The 17,316-nt window shown below is 45.0% G+C and overlaps 1 protein-coding gene across 4 annotated transcripts in view; it reads left to right on the top strand.

Moving 5' to 3' along the window:
• The window catches only part of PPP1R9A (protein phosphatase 1 regulatory subunit 9A), a 718,476-nt gene that overhangs the window by 369,511 nt on the left and 331,649 nt on the right, over positions 1 to 17,316 (top strand). For all 4 annotated transcript variants that reach the window (XM_069211751.1, XM_069211753.1, XM_069211750.1 and 1 more), the window contains exon 5: positions 3,675 to 3,779. In XM_069211751.1, the coding sequence (XP_069067852.1) occupies positions 3,675 to 3,779 (105 nt within the window). The remainder of the gene's footprint in view (positions 1 to 3,674; positions 3,780 to 17,316) is intronic.

The following is a 17,316-nucleotide window of genomic DNA, read 5'->3' as shown; positions in this document are numbered from 1 at the left end:
ATTCCTCTTTCAGTAAATAAGGGTAATGAAGGGAAGAAAATGCATTCCACCTTGCAATAAAAGACAGTTTGTTATTATTTTCCCATTCAAAGTACATCCTGAAGTGTTTCCTGAAGTTCCGTGCCTATGTTGGGTTTGGTTTGTTACCTAGGGGACACCAAGCAAACTGAAAACAGATATATGTTTAGTATCCCAAAACGCAAGAGAAATGTGGATCTGCATACATGGGACTGTCTTCCACCTCTTTAACGAGGAGGAGGAAGATGAATGACACAATTGTGAGAGTGTGCAAAAATACTGGAAATAACCACTTCCCCAAGATCTCCTAGCTAGCCAACAAGCTGAGAGATAGTGTCCACCCACCAAAAGATTCTGCAGGGTGATCACAGTTTGAAAATACCTGTTTTCTCCATTATTACTGATGATCCAGCAGTTAGTATCTAGCGTCAAATAAGAGGAGTCTCAAACCAGTACTATAGCTTGTACCTTCCAAAATCAGTGTTTCAAGCTGCCTCTAGATCAGCATCTAATAATATCCTTTATTCTTACGATAGGCTGAGCCCCAAAAGACATTTAGAGTAACATGTGTTGGCCTTCTGCTTGGATGCTGCTCGTTAATGAAACCTGTGAAAATCTGTCAAGTGAAATAAACAAGAAAAACACCCCTACTGGAGGACTTACTTTGATACTTTTCCTAGATGTAACAGTGGAGTGCTTGAAATCATAATCGTATATTTTGCAGACTTTCCTGCCCCAAAGGAACAGGTGTCTGTCCTGCATTTCAAGCACCCATCTCAAAATTTGCAGGTTGAAAACCATTCTCGGACAATTGAATATACAGTGGTAGTGTGTTTGCCATTCTCCCTGCCACCTATTTTATTCTTATCCGCATACCACAATGTCTGTGACAGTTCTTTTGTAATGCAGCCAGTTTTCTTTATAGAAAAAGGTGATACATTTAAAAAAATGAAAAGTTTTCATTTCATTTTTTAAGAGTTGTCAGTGGTCTGTAAAACCATTACCTGCTCTGAAAAAATGTTTGCATCCCTCAATCACAAAGGGGAAGGGTTCCATAGTTCTTCGGAGGGGGTGATGTGATTTCCGGCACCTGGAGGGTTGGAGAACTCTTTCACAATGGTGAAGAGTTCCTTGCTGCAGTTTGAGCTGGATTCAATACGGTCTGTGAGGGCTTTCTTCTTGGTTAATTTGAGGAGTTGGTGGTACTGGTTCAGTGCTGATTTGAAGGTAGTGTGGTCTCCTGTCTTTTTGCTGATGCACCGTTTCCTTTCTAGTTGCCAGCAGCTGCATTTTGTGGCTCTCAAGGCATCGGTGAACCAGCTGGGTTTTCTGGCAGATCCTTTGGATTTGACGGGGCGATTTTGTTGAAGCATTCCGTGATCCTTTGGGTGAGGTTTTTTGCAGCCTGATCTGGGTTGGATATTGCATCATGAGGATGGGGTTTGACAGCATCATTTTATTGGTCTCCAGGTATCTTTTTTCAGTTTCTGTGCGTACAGCAGGGGAGGGTGGTGCTAGTGTTGGTTGGCCCTGTGGATGGTGAAATGGATGGAATAGTGGTTGGTCCAAGTGAGTTGTGAGACATTGGTGTACTTGACTGTGGCATTGGAAGTGAAAATAAGGTTGAGCGTGTGTCCTGCGATGTGGGTAGGGACGGTGACAAGTTGCCTGAGGCTGATGTTGCTCATGCTTTCTAGGAGTTCGGGAGTGTTGGTGATGCTGTGGTCATCCAGGTGGAAACTTAGGCCACTGAGAAAGATGTAGGGTTCAGATTCGATCGCGACTGGGGCAGTGAGGTCAGGAATGGTGTTGCAGAAGTTTGTGCATGGTCGTGGTGCTCGGTATTCGAAAGTGTCACTGATGATGCTTTTTCCATCTGAATGGAGCTGGAAATTGATGTGTTCCATTATTGGGGACGAGTCGTTCCTGGAGGTCATGTAACAAAGGGTGTTCTTGTAGATGATGGAAATTTCACCTCTTTGTTTGTTGGTTTGGTTTTGATGAGTTATCTTGTAACCTTCGGAGATGGTGATGGCAATGTTGGGCACAGAGGTGGGGTTCAGCCTGGCCTTGTGAAGAAAAATGGCATCCTGGTTGAGGGAGGAGATTGTGTCCCAGATTTCGTTGGCTTGCTTGCTGAGTGGTCATACATTGAATAGGTTGCACAGGAGTTCTGCCGAGGTGGTCTTGATTGGTGTTGGCATTGTTCTGTTTGCAGTGTTTTTTGGCATTGTTGCTTGCTTCAGTGTTGCAGGTGAAGTGGCAGTATCGGAAGGAGAAAGGTCCTCTGGTGTTTTGCGGGGATGCTCAGCAAAAGTTATTTTTGTTAACGCACCCAGGATCCAAAGCTCAGAGTGGTGGTGTAGCTGTGTGGGACGGATGAACCAGGGTTCCTGTTGTTGGGCGCGCTCCCAGGTGCGTATGAGCACAAACAGGCTTGCCTTTGGTGCCCCAGCAGCGCGGCCGCACTGCGGCCTTCATTAAGTAGGTCTTTGGGAAGGGCGCCAGGAGGCAAGAAGCGGGAGGTGGTGGGAGGGCGGAAGGAAAAGTGAGGAAGCGGGCGGAGAGGGGTCACAAAGGGGGCACAGAGAGAAGGGACCAGGCAACAATAGAAACAATACAAATACAAAGATCACAATACAAATTCAAAGATCACAATACAAATACAAAAGATTACAGTGGAAATGATTTAAAACAAAGAATACAACAGGAACAATACAAATACAGAGATTGCAATAGAAACAGTACACATTCAAAGAATGCAATGGAAACAATACAAACACAGAGATTGCAATAAAAGAAATACAAAAACAAAAAATTATGACAAAGATAACAAGGGTGATTATGATCAGGCACAATGACTGGGTGGAGCACAGAGGGCAACCAGGATGAGCCCTAAGCTAGGTAGTGAGGAGGAACTGGCACAGGGACCTGCTCAATGGTGTTGCACTCCGGCCTCCATTAAGTAGGTCCTTGGGAGGGGTAGGGAATTTGGGAGGCAGGAAGCAGGAGGTAGGGGGAGTGGTGGGCAATGGAAAAAAGGGGGCAGCGAGGGGACACAGAGTGGCACAGAGACAAGAGACCAGGCAACAATGGAAACAATACAAATACAAAGATTACAATAGAAAAGATACAAATACAAAGATTGCAATAGAAACAATACAAATACAAAGAATGCAATAGAAACAATACAAATACAGAGATTGCAATAGAAAGAATACAAATGCAAATACTGCAATGAAAACAATACCGATACAGAGGTTTCAATAGAAGCAATACAAATACAAAGATTACGACAAAGATAACAGTATTGATTACGACTGGACACAACGGCTGGATGGAGCTCTGAGGGCAACCAGGAGGAGCCCTAAACTAGGTAGCAAAGGAGAGCTGGTTCAAGGACAGCAAGACGTTTACACATGACTACATTAAACCAACATCAGCATCTCTCAAGCACTTTCATTGTTTTTTTTTGTTCTCTTTGTACATTTTGTGGATTACGTCTTGCAGAGATTTGTATTCAGCACAATTTGCTTTTTAAGTATTGTACCGCACCCTTCCTTTGCTTGAATTTTGTTTGTGGATTTGAATTGGAGGATGTATTGGTTAGATACTTTATAGAAATGCAAGCAGTAACAAAGACTTTTTTTCAATAGGATACAAGTGAATGATCAAATAGTAGAAGTCGATGGAATCAGTCTGGTGGGAGTAACACAGAATTTTGCTGCAACTGTCCTCAGAAACACCAAAGGAAAAGTCAGGTATCTGCTTATTTTTATCATTTATGTTTGCCAAAGATCACGTACAAAATGTTTTCCTTACAAACCTAGTTACCATCAATTTGTCAAATGCCAGGATAAGATGGGAGGTAGGTTTTCAGCTTTAGTTCTGTCTGTCCTCTGAAACATTAAAACGCTTACAGTAAATGGTAACAAATGTCTGTGGTTTACTTTTATTTTAGATTTTAATTGTGCCATGGCCTTTGACCAGCGGCCATCTTTAACTGGACAACGTTTTGACTAACACATCTTGTTCTTGTATATGTAACTATATCTAGCAGTGCATCAAACTGAGATTGCTCATCTTTTAGAAATAAAAGTTAAGTTTCAGTACATCTATAACTTTGTAGCATCGCATGTAGTGGACAAGGTACAAAACATGTATGTTGAGGTGTAAAGGAAAACTACATGCTTTGTGCAGCACAAGTATTTTGGCACAGACCTGCCTGTGGAGATATGCCAAATTAATTAAAAAACTGAAGATGTCTAGGTAGGATGCAATAGTTGTAAGTCTGGTGGGGCTTGGCATAACAGAATGGATGTGTGACATGATCTAATTACGTGAGATTATGGTGATGAAGGGAAGTGCGAGAGAAGGTAGGTGGTTCCTTGGTGAGCATGTAGTGTTAAACCAGTGGGAGTCACTACTTAAAGAGCCAGAGGTGCAGCCACCTCAGGATGTGAAGCCCTGTAGCACCGTGTGCCCCCTCTTCCTACCAAGATTTTGGCAGACTCTCCAAAGTATCCAGTACAGAAGCAGGATGTGACCTTCCTTCTGCCATGCCTGACCTTTCTGCCAAAGATGTGAAAGTGATGAAGAACATGTAAGACACTTTCTTTCCAAAGTGGATATTGTCCTGTGATGTTTGTAAAGGGCAAGTAAGAATGGTGAATGATGGGACGTCTGCCAATTCCTGCTGGCCCTGCAGGGACAGTGTCTAAAGAACAAGTTACTTAACTTCTGTAACGTCTTTTCTGGTAGAGACTCTATCTAACTCCAGGTTCCTCACCTTTTGAACATTCCCAGACATTAGACTGGATCTAGAAACGTTTGTATAGCAATTCTCCCTTGCAACGACAGGTGGCATCATGCAACATCATTCTACTTCAAGCCACTCCTTACCAGGGGCATGTGATGTCAAGACCAGTGTATACAGCAAATGCTTGGGCTGGCACAGAATCCTTTCTGAACTCTGTTGAAGCCAAATAGTCCATTGAAATCAAAATGAAACAGTGTGCAGAACACGAGAAGGAATCTTATTAAGATTGGACTGAATGAGATAATTCCACAGAATGGGGAGACAGTAAGTTAGATCAGGAATTTCTGATTAGATTGCGTCTCCACCAGAAAAGGTGTTATCAAAGATAAGTCACTTTTTATTCTCATAGAGTCTTCTAAACCCAGATTCATCTCTTTTTGAATACATACCAAAGCAGTACCTCTCAGGTGGTGGTTCTGTGGAATGACTCAGACCAGGAATTCCTGAAGAACAGGTCGGACAGGATGTCAGTCCTGTTTGACCTGGCTATCTAGACGGTAGTGCTGGGTGAAGGTATGATGATACACCCACATAGAGGCCCGGCAAATGTCCAAGACTGTCAAACCAGACTCTAGCTCCATGATAGCAGATTTTCCTCTGGTGAATTGAGTATGCAAATTTTCTGGGGGCTGCTTTTTGGCTGACCCATAGCAAATTGTATTACATAAGACAATTCACCCAGAGAAGGTGCTTTCCTGTACCATCTTGCTTTTCTTTGTTCCATAACACCTGACAGTTGGTCATCCTGTCAAAATTCCCTGGTACTCTCGATGTAAAAGCTAAGGGCCCTATTAGGACTGAGGCAATGCAGCTGTTCCTCCACATTTGATGGATGTCACAGTGCATAAAATATTGATACAGTGACGATTTCCCTACACGAAAGGATGTGACTATCTTGGGCAGGAATGCAACTGTTGTTTGAAGCACTAATTTGTCCTGAAAAAAGGAAACAAATGGTGGAATAATGTACAATGTCTGAAGTTCACCTTCCCTCCTAGCAGATGCTATGGCAATGAGGAACACTGTTTTAAGTGTAACAAGGCATAAAAGACAACTGGGCAAAGGTTCAAAAGGCAAGCAAATCATGTAGGTCAAGACAAGACACAAGACTTAGATCGTATTGTGGCATAATGTAAGGAGTAGGTGGACACATACTGTTTAACCCTTTTAAAAAAAAAGCATTACAAGTAATCTGAAGAACGATGGCTGATCCAGTAACCGTAAAAAGGCTGAAAGGGGTCATAAGTAACATTTAACTGTGGCCCAGCAATGCCTTGCTTGGCCAATGATAAACAAAATAACAAAATATTATTTAAAGAAGCATGAAAGTGTTGAAGTGACAAGAAGAACACCACACAACAAACTTGTCGAAATGTCCTGACTAGACAGACTTAATTGAAGGACACCTGGATGCCAGACTTAACAACAACTACCTCAGGACAAAGGACGAATGTCATCAGCTGTCACTACTCAGTCTCCATGCATGGAGGGGTAGGTCATACAGGCTCTGGTGCAAGACCAAGCCATGCTGCTGTTGATGGGAGGTTGTTATGAAAAGGCAGTCAGATCAGACAACAGATTTATATAAATTAAGGATCTTGTAGCGATTGCCCTAGGTTTAATACCTCTGCCACAAGTATTGTTTTGACATCCTTTGAGGGTAAGATGAGGTCAAGGGTCTAAGCTGCCCTTCTAATGACTGTTATTATCTAGGAACAATGGTCCCTCATCAACATATACAGAAATATTACAGTTGGAGTATAATCATGTCTATATACCAAGTCCAATTAACATATATATGAAAAATATTCTTTATTCTTGAATTAGTACAAAAAATCAAAATAAGTGGGGAGGCAACGGACAGAAACCAAGCATTATAAATGTGAATCTCAGGCATACGTATGTGACAGTCATTAATCAAATGAATCAGTAACAATTTATGAAAAACCAATCATATCAATCATGAAAAAGTATCAAAGTCAACAAAGTTTTGATCCATCACATAATGGTAGAATCATCAATTCAATTTGATGCAATCTTTATTCAGAGGCATTGTAGCATTCATGAAAGCATCATACAATATAAACAATTCCTAAAATACAAGGGTAAGCACAATAATTAAAATGGTAAGAAAAAAAGGGACAAAATGCAGTTAACAGCACAAATTGTTAAGACAACATACACCTGTGAGCTTGAGCAGCAGATTTAAAAAAAAAGCCCCAATATGCAAAACGGCTTCATCGTTAGGTAATAATAGTAAAAAATTAAAAGCAGGCCTGCATTGGCCAGTATTGTGACAATGTTGTTTTAAAAACTGAATTAAAAAGATTAGGGGGGTCATTACGACCCTGGCGGTCTGAGACCGCCAGGGTTAAAGTGGCGTCCGTACCGGCAACAGGCTGGCGGTACGGAGACCCATATTATGACCGCGGCGGTTTTAGCCCCGGCGGTGATAATCCGCCAGGGCAGCGCTGCAAGTAGAGCTGCCCTGGGGATTATGACTCCCCTACCGCCAGCCTGTTTCTGGCGGTTTGCCACTGGCATGGGCAGTGCAGGGGCCCCCTAGCATAGCAGACAGTGAAAAGCGCGACGGGTGCTGCTGCACCCGTCGCACGGCCGCAACACCGCCGGCTCCATTAGAAGCCGGCTCCTATGTTGCGGCCGCATCCCGGCCCAGCGGGGATGTTGTAATGGGGACCGCAGGAGTGCGGCCGCATTGGCGGCCGCACGGCGCCTCCCGCCAAGCTTGTAATGACCCCCTATGTATCTTACATAAAATTTAAAAAGGAAGGTAAGGTGAAGCATCGATTGGCCAGATACATTGTCACAGGGGTAAGGAATGTCATCTAAATTCTATGCAAAGCCCAGGGGGAAGCAAAGCAAATATTTATTTGTGTCTCATCTAAAACGAAATAACACGGATGCCCATCCAATGTAGATAGTGGAGCAATCAGATTCACTCAGGCTTAGGTATGCAGTCACATTGGGCTTCCTCTCCAATTCCCTTAACCGTTGTGATTTCTCAAGGTTATAAAGTGCTTGTGCCACAGTCTTTTTGTCTGTGCTTAGTATGTAGATTGCATACCAATGTTTCCAATATTCCACCTTCACATATGCAAACCAAGGAATAAGTAACCCTCTATCTAAGGAAAGACAATCCATTATAATGTCTTTAGATAGGGCTGCCTCTTAGTTCCTCCAAATTGCATGCCACAACCAGACGGGCCAAGCCCTAATATGATCTGCCAAATAGGGAAGGCCAAGTTCTTTGTGGCAAATAAGATGCGAGGCTGATATAGGGACAGACACGGGTTTCCTACATAGGGCCTGATTACAACTTTGGAGGATGGTAATCAGGCCCTTTGTCTGTTCTCTTCGAGCTGAATGACCTTACAGTGCGAAATGCCCCAAACCTCTGTTCCAGACATAGCAATGGGTAGGCACTGTGATTTATATATTTGTAGCAGTAGTGCAAGAGAACCCCCTCCATTGGTTGAGGGAGGCTATATAGGGACCCATTGTTTATTGAAAATTTAATGCAACTGTGCGCAATATTAGAGGACCGGGACCCTCGAGGAGAAAAAAATACACCAAGGGAGGGAAAGGTGCTAGTACTACTCTGGCTCTGAGAGCCAATAGTCATGCTTGAGGGGGATTTGCTTTTAGGGCCGCAAGACATAATATGGGACTTTGTAAAAATTAGTCTGCAGATCCAGTGAGGCCATAAAATCTACAAAAGCATACACTAGCTGAGCAGTGCCCTGGTGGTGGGTGCCATGAGCACTGCGTCATAAAGGTCAGTCAGTGGCTTACCCTTCACTATCTGAACATCAGGCATTGAACTTGCTAAAACAGGTAAAGGTTATTGATATAAAGAATAAATAAAAGGGGAGCCAACACACAACCCTGTCTTACTTCCCGATGTATGCCTATATCTCCAGGTACCTCTCCGTGTGTACTGATATGGGCCCTTGCCCTCATGTCTTTGTGTAGGTATGGAAGGAAATGGATTCCCCTCATGTCCTTGTGTAGGTGTGCAAGGAAATGGACTAGTGCTATGTCCAAGCCCCTATCTATAAGCAAAAGCCACAATTTTAACCGGTTCATACAGTCGAAAGCTGATGATAGGTCCATGAATGCTAAATAGAGGGGGGATTGTTTGGCTCCTGTGTATTTTTCCTGGACCAAATTTATAATGAGGCAATGCCCAACAGTTCCCACTATGTGCCTGAACCCCTATTGACAGAGTTATAACACTGACTCATCCAGCACCCATTGGTTGATCCTGCTATATATTACTCTTTCCAGGATTTTGGCCATAGTATCAATTAACAAAATCGACCAGTAACAACCCAGGAGTGATCAATCGCCTTTTTTAAAAATAGGCTCAATAATGGATGTGCCCAACATATCAAGCAAGGAAGAGTGGGCAAGGTTATTAACAAAGTTAGTAAGAAGTGGAGCCCAAATGATGATATTGTTTTTTGCTAAACCAATGGGGACGCCATCAGGGCCCGGCGCCTTGCCACTGACACTTTGATTGATGGCGTCCTCAAATTCTATCAGTGTCACCCGGATGTGTGATACAAGACAAAGTTCTATAGAAAAAGTGTCGGGAGTTATTGTTGCAACATAAATTTGACTAAAGTGCTTCTCCCATGTCTTGTTAGCACTGTGGCACAAGATGGGGCTAAGGGGCCTACCCTCATGCTTCAACTCAGATACAGTGATCCAGAAAGATTTACTATTATTCAACTGTGATGCCTGAACTAACACATCCCATTGTTTCACAATTACCTCCTGCCACTGTTTAGTAGTGGTCTTTTTATATTGCTTACGCAAAAGGGCCGCCAATGCAGAGTCCCTGGGTTTAAAGGCCAGGGTTGAGTGCAACACCCTTTTTGCTGAAGAGCATTCAGTGTTGAACCATTGTTGGAAATTGGACATAGGATGTAGAGGTTTTGCAAGAGCCTTCCTGATGCTAGTACAAAGATCAGTGAAGGCCTAAACCACCTGAAGGTTATTGGCTTCTTCAGTTAGGCACTGCACCACCGTCCCCAGGTTTGCCCTAATTATAGTGTTAACAAATTGAACTGATTTTGCAGTCTCCACACCAGCCTCAAATACTCCATGGAATGCTGCAGATTACGGACCCCAATATTCATCCTAAATCTTTTCTTGGAGCAGAGGGGCAATGTGATTTCAATAGGCTTGTGGTTACTGTAACTAGATGGGACCACTGTGCCATGGGTAAGTAAGTCCTCTAGACTGCAAATGACAAACAAGTAATCTATTATAGAGGAACTACCTCTACCCCAAAAGATGGGTACTTCACATTCAGCTGGGCCCACAATTTCTAGTACGTTAACCAGGTTATGGGGGGCAAGAAATTAAATTAGTTCTGCACTGCGCTGGTCAATACTAGCAGGCGGACCAAGCCCTACGTTTGTGAGGGGAAGCCGCACATTGAAATTACCAGCCAAACAATGGTACGCTGTGTGCCCTGTGCCAATAAAATAATTGATATAGAAATTCATGATATAAAGACTCAAACTATTTCCTACTACTATGACTTGCAAGCTACTACCCAAGGTCTCCATAGATTTAACATGTCCACTTATGGCAACACTCACCCAGATAGCCAGTCCCCCAGAAACACGCCCACAACAAGATGGAATGGCAGGGACCTAAAAGCAATGGTAACCATCTACCAGTAGGGGCAGTGTGTCCCATATTTCTTGAAACCGGATGATTTTATAACCCTTAAAAAATTAAGCCAATTGGGTATATTAATCTTTGCCCGGAGGTGTGCCACATTCCAGCTTAATATTTTAAGTGGCATGGCTCCCCAGTCCCAAGGACAAATCCCAGGGCTGGCAGCAATACAATATGTCACTGGGTCATCCTTGTGTGTGGTTATGTGATGCAGCAAGGGCAGCCTAGAACACTGCCCATCATAATGTTCCCCCGGAAGCTGTAGAGAAGGGGGATAATGTAAGTGACTTGTTATGAATAGATGGCTGCTGTGACTATTCACCATCACTGTTGCATCAATATATATTCTCCAAGCCACTAAGTGAAGAGAAGGTGTTTGTGCAGGCAACACTAAACATCTGGGCAGGGTCACCACAAGTGTCTTAGAAGGAGACAAAAGGCTTGTAAAAATACCCAAGAGAAAGTGTGACAATCTTGGTTTGGTTTAGACTGTTAAAATCTTTTACTCTCAATATGTTTCGTAAGCAGGCAGGTCTCCAAAAATGTACAGCAATACAGTCCCCTGCTATAATTTTCTTTAACTGACCAAGACTGCCCACCTCCCTCACCTTTATAATCTCATTATGGCCCCATGCATTAAAATGTTTGTACTTGGACAATCAATGAGCAACCCTATTCCAGAGCTGATCCCACGAATCCTGTTGGCCAGCCCTAAGATGGGGCACCCCAGCCACAATTAAAACATATGGACAGGCTGCAAGTAAAAGACTCAAAATGTCTTGACAAGGAGCTGGAGCAGAACTACCAGTAACTTGAGAAGATGAATTGAGTGTTGTCAGACAGGGGCGGGCTAGAGTAAGCTGGATGCTGGAACTTCGAGCTGTCGGCTTCAAGGTGTCCGAGCCCTCACCAGTTGCAATTGACACTGGTCCATGGTTACCCTGGGAGTTCGCACAGGTGCTCCTACCCCTGGTCATTAAATTTGCCCACAATGAGCTTTGTGAGAGTGTTAGTTAATGTGTAGGTAGTTGTAGGAAGTTAGCTCTGTATGTACTATTTCAAAGTAAGAAATAGCATGCACAGAGTCCAAGGGTTCCCCTTAGAGGTAAGATAGTGGCAAAAAAGAGATAATTCTAATGCTCTATTTTGTGGTAGTGTGGTCGAGCAGTAGGCTTATCAGAGGGTAGTGTTAAGCATTTGTTGTACACACACAGGCAATAAATGAGGAACACACACTCAAAGACAATACCAGGCCAATAGGTTTTTAAATAGAAAAATATATTTTCTTAGTTTATTTTAAGAACCACAGGTTCAAGATTTACAAACAATACTTTAAATGAAAGGTATTTCACTTAGGAACTTTAGGAACTTTGAATTAGCAAAATAGCATATACAGTTTTCACACAAGTGGCAATAAGCTATTTTAAAACTGGACACAGTGCAATTTTCAACAGTTCCTGGGGGAGGTAAGTGTTTGTTAGTTTTGCAGGTAAGTAAACCACCTACAGGGTTCAAAGTTGGGTCCAAGGTAGCCCACCGTTGGGGGTTCAGAGCAACCCCAAAGTTACCACACCAGCAGCTCAGGGCCGGTCAGGTGCAGAGGTCAAAGTGGTGCCCAAAACGCATAGGCTTCAATGGAGAAGGGGGTGCCCCGGTTCCAGTCTGCCAGCAGGTAAGTACCCGCGTCTTCGGAGGACAGACCAGGGGGGTTTTGTAGGGCACGGGGGGGACACAAGTCAGCACAAAAAGTACACCCTCAGCGGCACGGGGGCGGCCGGGTGCAGTGTGCATTCAGGCGTCTGGTTTGTAATGGAGTTCAATGGGAGACCAAGGGGTCTCTTCAGCGATGCAGGCAGGCGGGGGGGGGCTCCTCGGGGTAGCCACCACCTGGGCAAGGGAGAGGGCCACCTGGGGGTCGCTCCTGCACTGGAGGTCGGATCCTTCAGGTCCTGGGGGCTGCGGGTGCGGAGTCCTTACCAGGCGTCGGGTTCTTAGAAGCAGGCAGTCGCGGTCAGGGGGAGACTCTGGATTCCCTCTGCAGGTGTCGCTGTGGGGGCTCAGCGGGTCAACTCTGGCTACTCACGGGCTCGCAGTCACCGGGGAGTCCTCCCTGCAGCTTTGGTTCTCCCCAAGTCAAGCCGGGGGCATCGGGTGCAGAGTGCAAAGTCTCACGCTTCCGACGGGAATTGTGTGTTCTTTCAGAGTTGCTTCTTTGTTGCCAAGATGCTTCTTCCTTGGAGCAGAGCCGCTGTCCTCGGGAGTTCTTGGTCCTTTTAGATGCAGGGTAGTCCTCTGAGGCTTCAGAGGTTGCTGGACCCTGTGGAACGCGTCGCTGGAGCAGTTCTTTTGAAGTGGGGAGACAGGCCGGTAGAGCTGGGGCCAAAGCAGTTGGTGTCTCTGTCTTCTCTGCAGGTTTTTTAGCTCAGCAGTCCTTCTTCATCTTAGGTTGCAGGAATCTATCTTGCTGTGTTCTGGGAGCCCCTAAATACTCGATTTAGGGGTGTGTTTAGGTCTGGGGGGTTAGTAGCCAATAGCTACTAACCCTGAGGGTGGCTACACCCTCTTTGTGCCTCCTCCCTGAGGGGAGGGGGGCACATCCCTAATCCTATTGGGGGAATCCTCCATCTGCAAAATGGAAGATTTCTAAAAGTCAGAGTCACCTCAGCTCAGGACACCTTAGGGGCTGTCCTGACTGGCCAGTGACTCCTCCTTGTTTTTCTCACTATCTCCTCCGGCCTTGCCGCAGAAAGTGGGGCCGTGGCCGGAGGGGGCGGGCAACTCCACTAGCTGGCGTGCCCTGGGGTGCTGTAACAAAGGGGGTGAGCCTTTTGAGGCTCACCGCCAGGTGTTACAGTTCCTGCAGGGGGAAGTGAGAAGCACCTCCACCCAGTACAGGCTTTGTTACTAGCCACAGAGTGACAGAGGCACTCTCCCCATGTGGCCAGCAACATGTCTGGTGTGTGGCAGGCTGCTAAAACTAGTCAGCCCACACTGGTAGTCGGTATGGTTTCAGGGGGCATCTCTAAGATGCCCTCTGGGGTGTATTTGACAATAAAATGTACACTGGCATCAGTGTGCATTTAGTGTGCTGAGAAGTTTGATACCAAACTTCTCAGTTTTCAGTGTAGCCATTATGGTGCTGTGGAGTTCGTGTATGACAGACTCCCAGACCATATACTCTTATGGCTACCCTGCACTTACAATGTCTAAGGTTTTGCTTAGACACTGTAGGGGCGTGCCATGTTGACTTAGTCATTTTATCCCCACCAGCACACACAAGCTGGCAAGCAGTGTGTCTGTGCTGAGTGAGGGGTCCCCAGGGTGGCATAAGACATGCTGCAGCCCTTAGAGACCTTCCCTGGCATCAGGGCCTTTGGTACCAGGGGTGCCAGTTACAAGGGACTTACCTGGATGCCAGGGTGTGCCAATTGTGGAAACAAAAGTACAGGTTAGGGAAAGAACACTTGTGCTGGGGCCTGGTTAGCAGGCCTCAGCACACTTTCAAATCATAACTTGGCATCAGCAAAGGCACAAAAGTCAGGGGATAACCATGCCAAGGAGGCATTTCCTTACAGTAGTCCACTACCTTTGTTCCCCAGGTAATCATGGGTTGGGTGTTTAAGAGTGTTAGCCAAAAGACCCTCTATCTGGTCCAATCGCTCCATCAGTGGTTTAAGTTTCCCCACAAGAATGCTACTGCATTTCTCACATAATGCGTCCAGTGAAAATGGGTCATGTGACAGAATATCACATGTCTGGCTTGCAGAAGACTGCGTTAATAACTGCAATGAAAGCTGGAGCCAAGAGAGCAGCCGACCTTCATTACTTTGATGAGAGGGAGGCTGTTTCCTCCTTGTTGCCACATTCCTTCCTGGTTGTCTTTTCTGCTTAACTGCTAAACTTGGGGCCGGCTGCATAGTTGGGGGATTACCCAACCCGGGCTCAACAGTAGTGTCAACTATATCACTACAATTACTGGGACCAACATGCCCAGGCGATAGCCCTGTACCTCCTTCTGAGTACCGAAGAACGTTATCCTTGTCAGCGGAATGATGAGTATGTAATACCCCATGCTCCAGAGAGTCTGCGTTCTGTGTGTTCTATTTCATTGGCAATAATCCCAACAGCCTTTTTGAAGCATACTGTCAATGGAAACAGGAGGGCATGTGATGAAAGCACCCCCAACAACTTTGCGCTTCCCCATAATTGCGAAACAGCAAATAATTCAAATTTCACTTTGCTTTAATGGATAGTTCAGGCATGACACAAGTCCACTAGCTCTGTTTCCTGCGAGATTCAAAGGGGGTGGCCTAGTCCAGCCTAGTCCGGCCGCGGAAGTGCAGAGACAGGTCTGCCCTTGGCCCGGGCTTTGCCAAGGTATGGCTTGCAAATGGCCCCTGCTGCGGGACTGAGGCACGCCCCAAGTAGCGCCAGAGAAACAAGCCACAGGTGGCTCTGGCAGAGGGGGTTGTGGGACTCGCAGACTCAGCAGCCACGGGTCCTCCCACGGTGGCTACCCCCAGAAGTGACAAAGGGCCACATGTAGCAAAGTCCGATATTGCGACTCAGAAATTGCGAGTCTGTCCGACTCGCAATTTCCGAGTCGCAATATCGGATGCAGAACGGTGTCTCAGACACCGTCTGCGACTCGCTATGGGCTCGCAGAGACCCACCTCATCAAAATTAATCAGGTGGGCCGCATTTTCCGACCCCATAGCGAGTCCCTGCACTCACAGGGATGGTGGCCTGCTGAAGTCAGCAGACCTCCATGTCTGTGACTGCTTTTTCAATAAAGCAGTTTTTTTTTGTCATTTTGCAGTCCGTTTTCCTTAAAGAAAAACAAGTTGCAAAATGAAAAAAATGACGAAACCATTTGGTTTCGTTTTTTCAGTGTAGGCAGTGGTCCATTGGACCACTGCCTGCTCTGAAAAAACCTTTATGCCCACATTCACAAAGGGCAAGGGGTCCCATGGGGACCCCTTCCCTTTTGCGAATGAGTTACCACCAGTGTGACACTGGTGGTAACTGCGAGTTGCTTTGCGACCGCATTCGCGGTCACAAAGCAATTCTGAATTGCGATGCAAGTCGCAAATAGGAAGGGAACACCCCTTCCTATTTGCGAGTCGCATTCACAAATTGCGAGTCGGTACCGACTCGCAATTTGTGAATGAGCATCGCGTTAGGCTGTTTGCATGGCGCAAACTGCGATTTTCGCAGTTTGCACCATGCAAACGGCTACCTACATCTGGCCCAAAGTCCTTGGGCACTGCACAGCAGAACGAGACTCCTTTCCAGAACAAGGCAACAGCAGAAAAAGCCTTTCCCCCAGTACAGATATCAGGCCAGTGAACGCAGGTCATACAGGCTCGAGTGAAAGACTAAGCCCTGCAGCTATTGACAGGAGATAGTTCTGAAAAGGGAGTCAGATCAGAGAACACATTTATATAAATAAAGGATCTTGTGTGAATTGCCCTGTGTTTGATACCTCCGCCACGAGTATTGTTTTGACATCCTTTGAGGGCAAGATGAGGTAATGGGTCTCAGCTGCCCTTCTAATAACTGTTATTATCTAAGAACAATGGTCCCGATCAGCATTTACAGAAATATTACAATGGGAATATAATCATGCCCATATACCAAGTCCAATCGACATATATAAAAAATATATTTTATCTTTGAGTTAGAACAAAATGTCAAAATAAGTGGGGAGACAATGGACAAAGACCAAGCAGTATATATGTAAAATGCAGGCATACATATGTGATAGTAATTAATCAAATGAATTAGTCACAATTTATAAAAAAAAACAATTATATCAATAAAGACAAACGATCAGAGTGTCAAAGTCGACGATGTTTCGATCCCTCACATAATTCTAGCATCGTCATCAGGACATATACATTTCCATGCCTGAGACGGAAGTGGCCAAAAATCAAAGCAGCAACAATAGAAATCAATTTGAAACATCAAATTATCCTAGAAAAGCTTGGTACAATGTGTTCACAGGTCCCAATCAAACGTAATGAAATTGGACTATTAAGAAAGGTCCTTAATGGGTGAAATCCTTGCGGTGTAAGCTGCCCAGTAGAAATCGATGAGGTCCTGGCGTCAATGCACACTCTGCAAACGAATTCCATCATGAAAACCACAGGAAAATAAATGAATTAAGGAATTACTGGCCCAGTTAATCCAAGATTTCGGCAAACGGACAGTTCCGTAATACCAGCAGCTCATGCCTGCAATGGCAATGCATCTTTTGATAACTGTGGCAAATGATGACGTTTCATTAGTAGCTATTGCAGGATTTGGGGAAGAAAGCCCAGCGCTTGGTGAGGTATCTAGATTACTAGCTTTTTAAATCCCCCAAAACATCCCATTGTTCACAAGCATAGTACCCTTCATCAAAAATAAACTCATCCCAAAACAAATTAGTCTCAAACTGGGAATATAATCTAGTTTGAGATGGAATATGTGTCTCAGAATAGATAATAATCAGATCCTTGACCTGCATCGGACACGTCAGCCTCGGGGCTAGTATCGAAACCAGCGCCATTAGCAGAGCCCTAGATTTGGCATTGAGGACAAATCTGCAGATGGTAAACCAGCTAGAGGCCGTCACAGATCCATGGGGCTTGAAGGCCTCAGAGTGGGACCAAAGCTAATTTAAGCTGTTAGAGCTGTTGTGGCATTGCTACCTGATCGTAAGGAATTTGGAGTAGAATCAATATCATAGCTGACTGTGTAAGAGGGGAATGGCTTCTTGG

This window comes from Pleurodeles waltl, chromosome 10 (assembly GCF_031143425.1).
Source record: "Pleurodeles waltl isolate 20211129_DDA chromosome 10, aPleWal1.hap1.20221129, whole genome shotgun sequence".
NCBI lineage: Eukaryota > Metazoa > Chordata > Amphibia > Caudata > Salamandridae > Pleurodeles > Pleurodeles waltl.
Note: the sequence above shows the minus strand (reverse complement) of the source record. Positions and strands in the feature narration are given on the sequence as shown.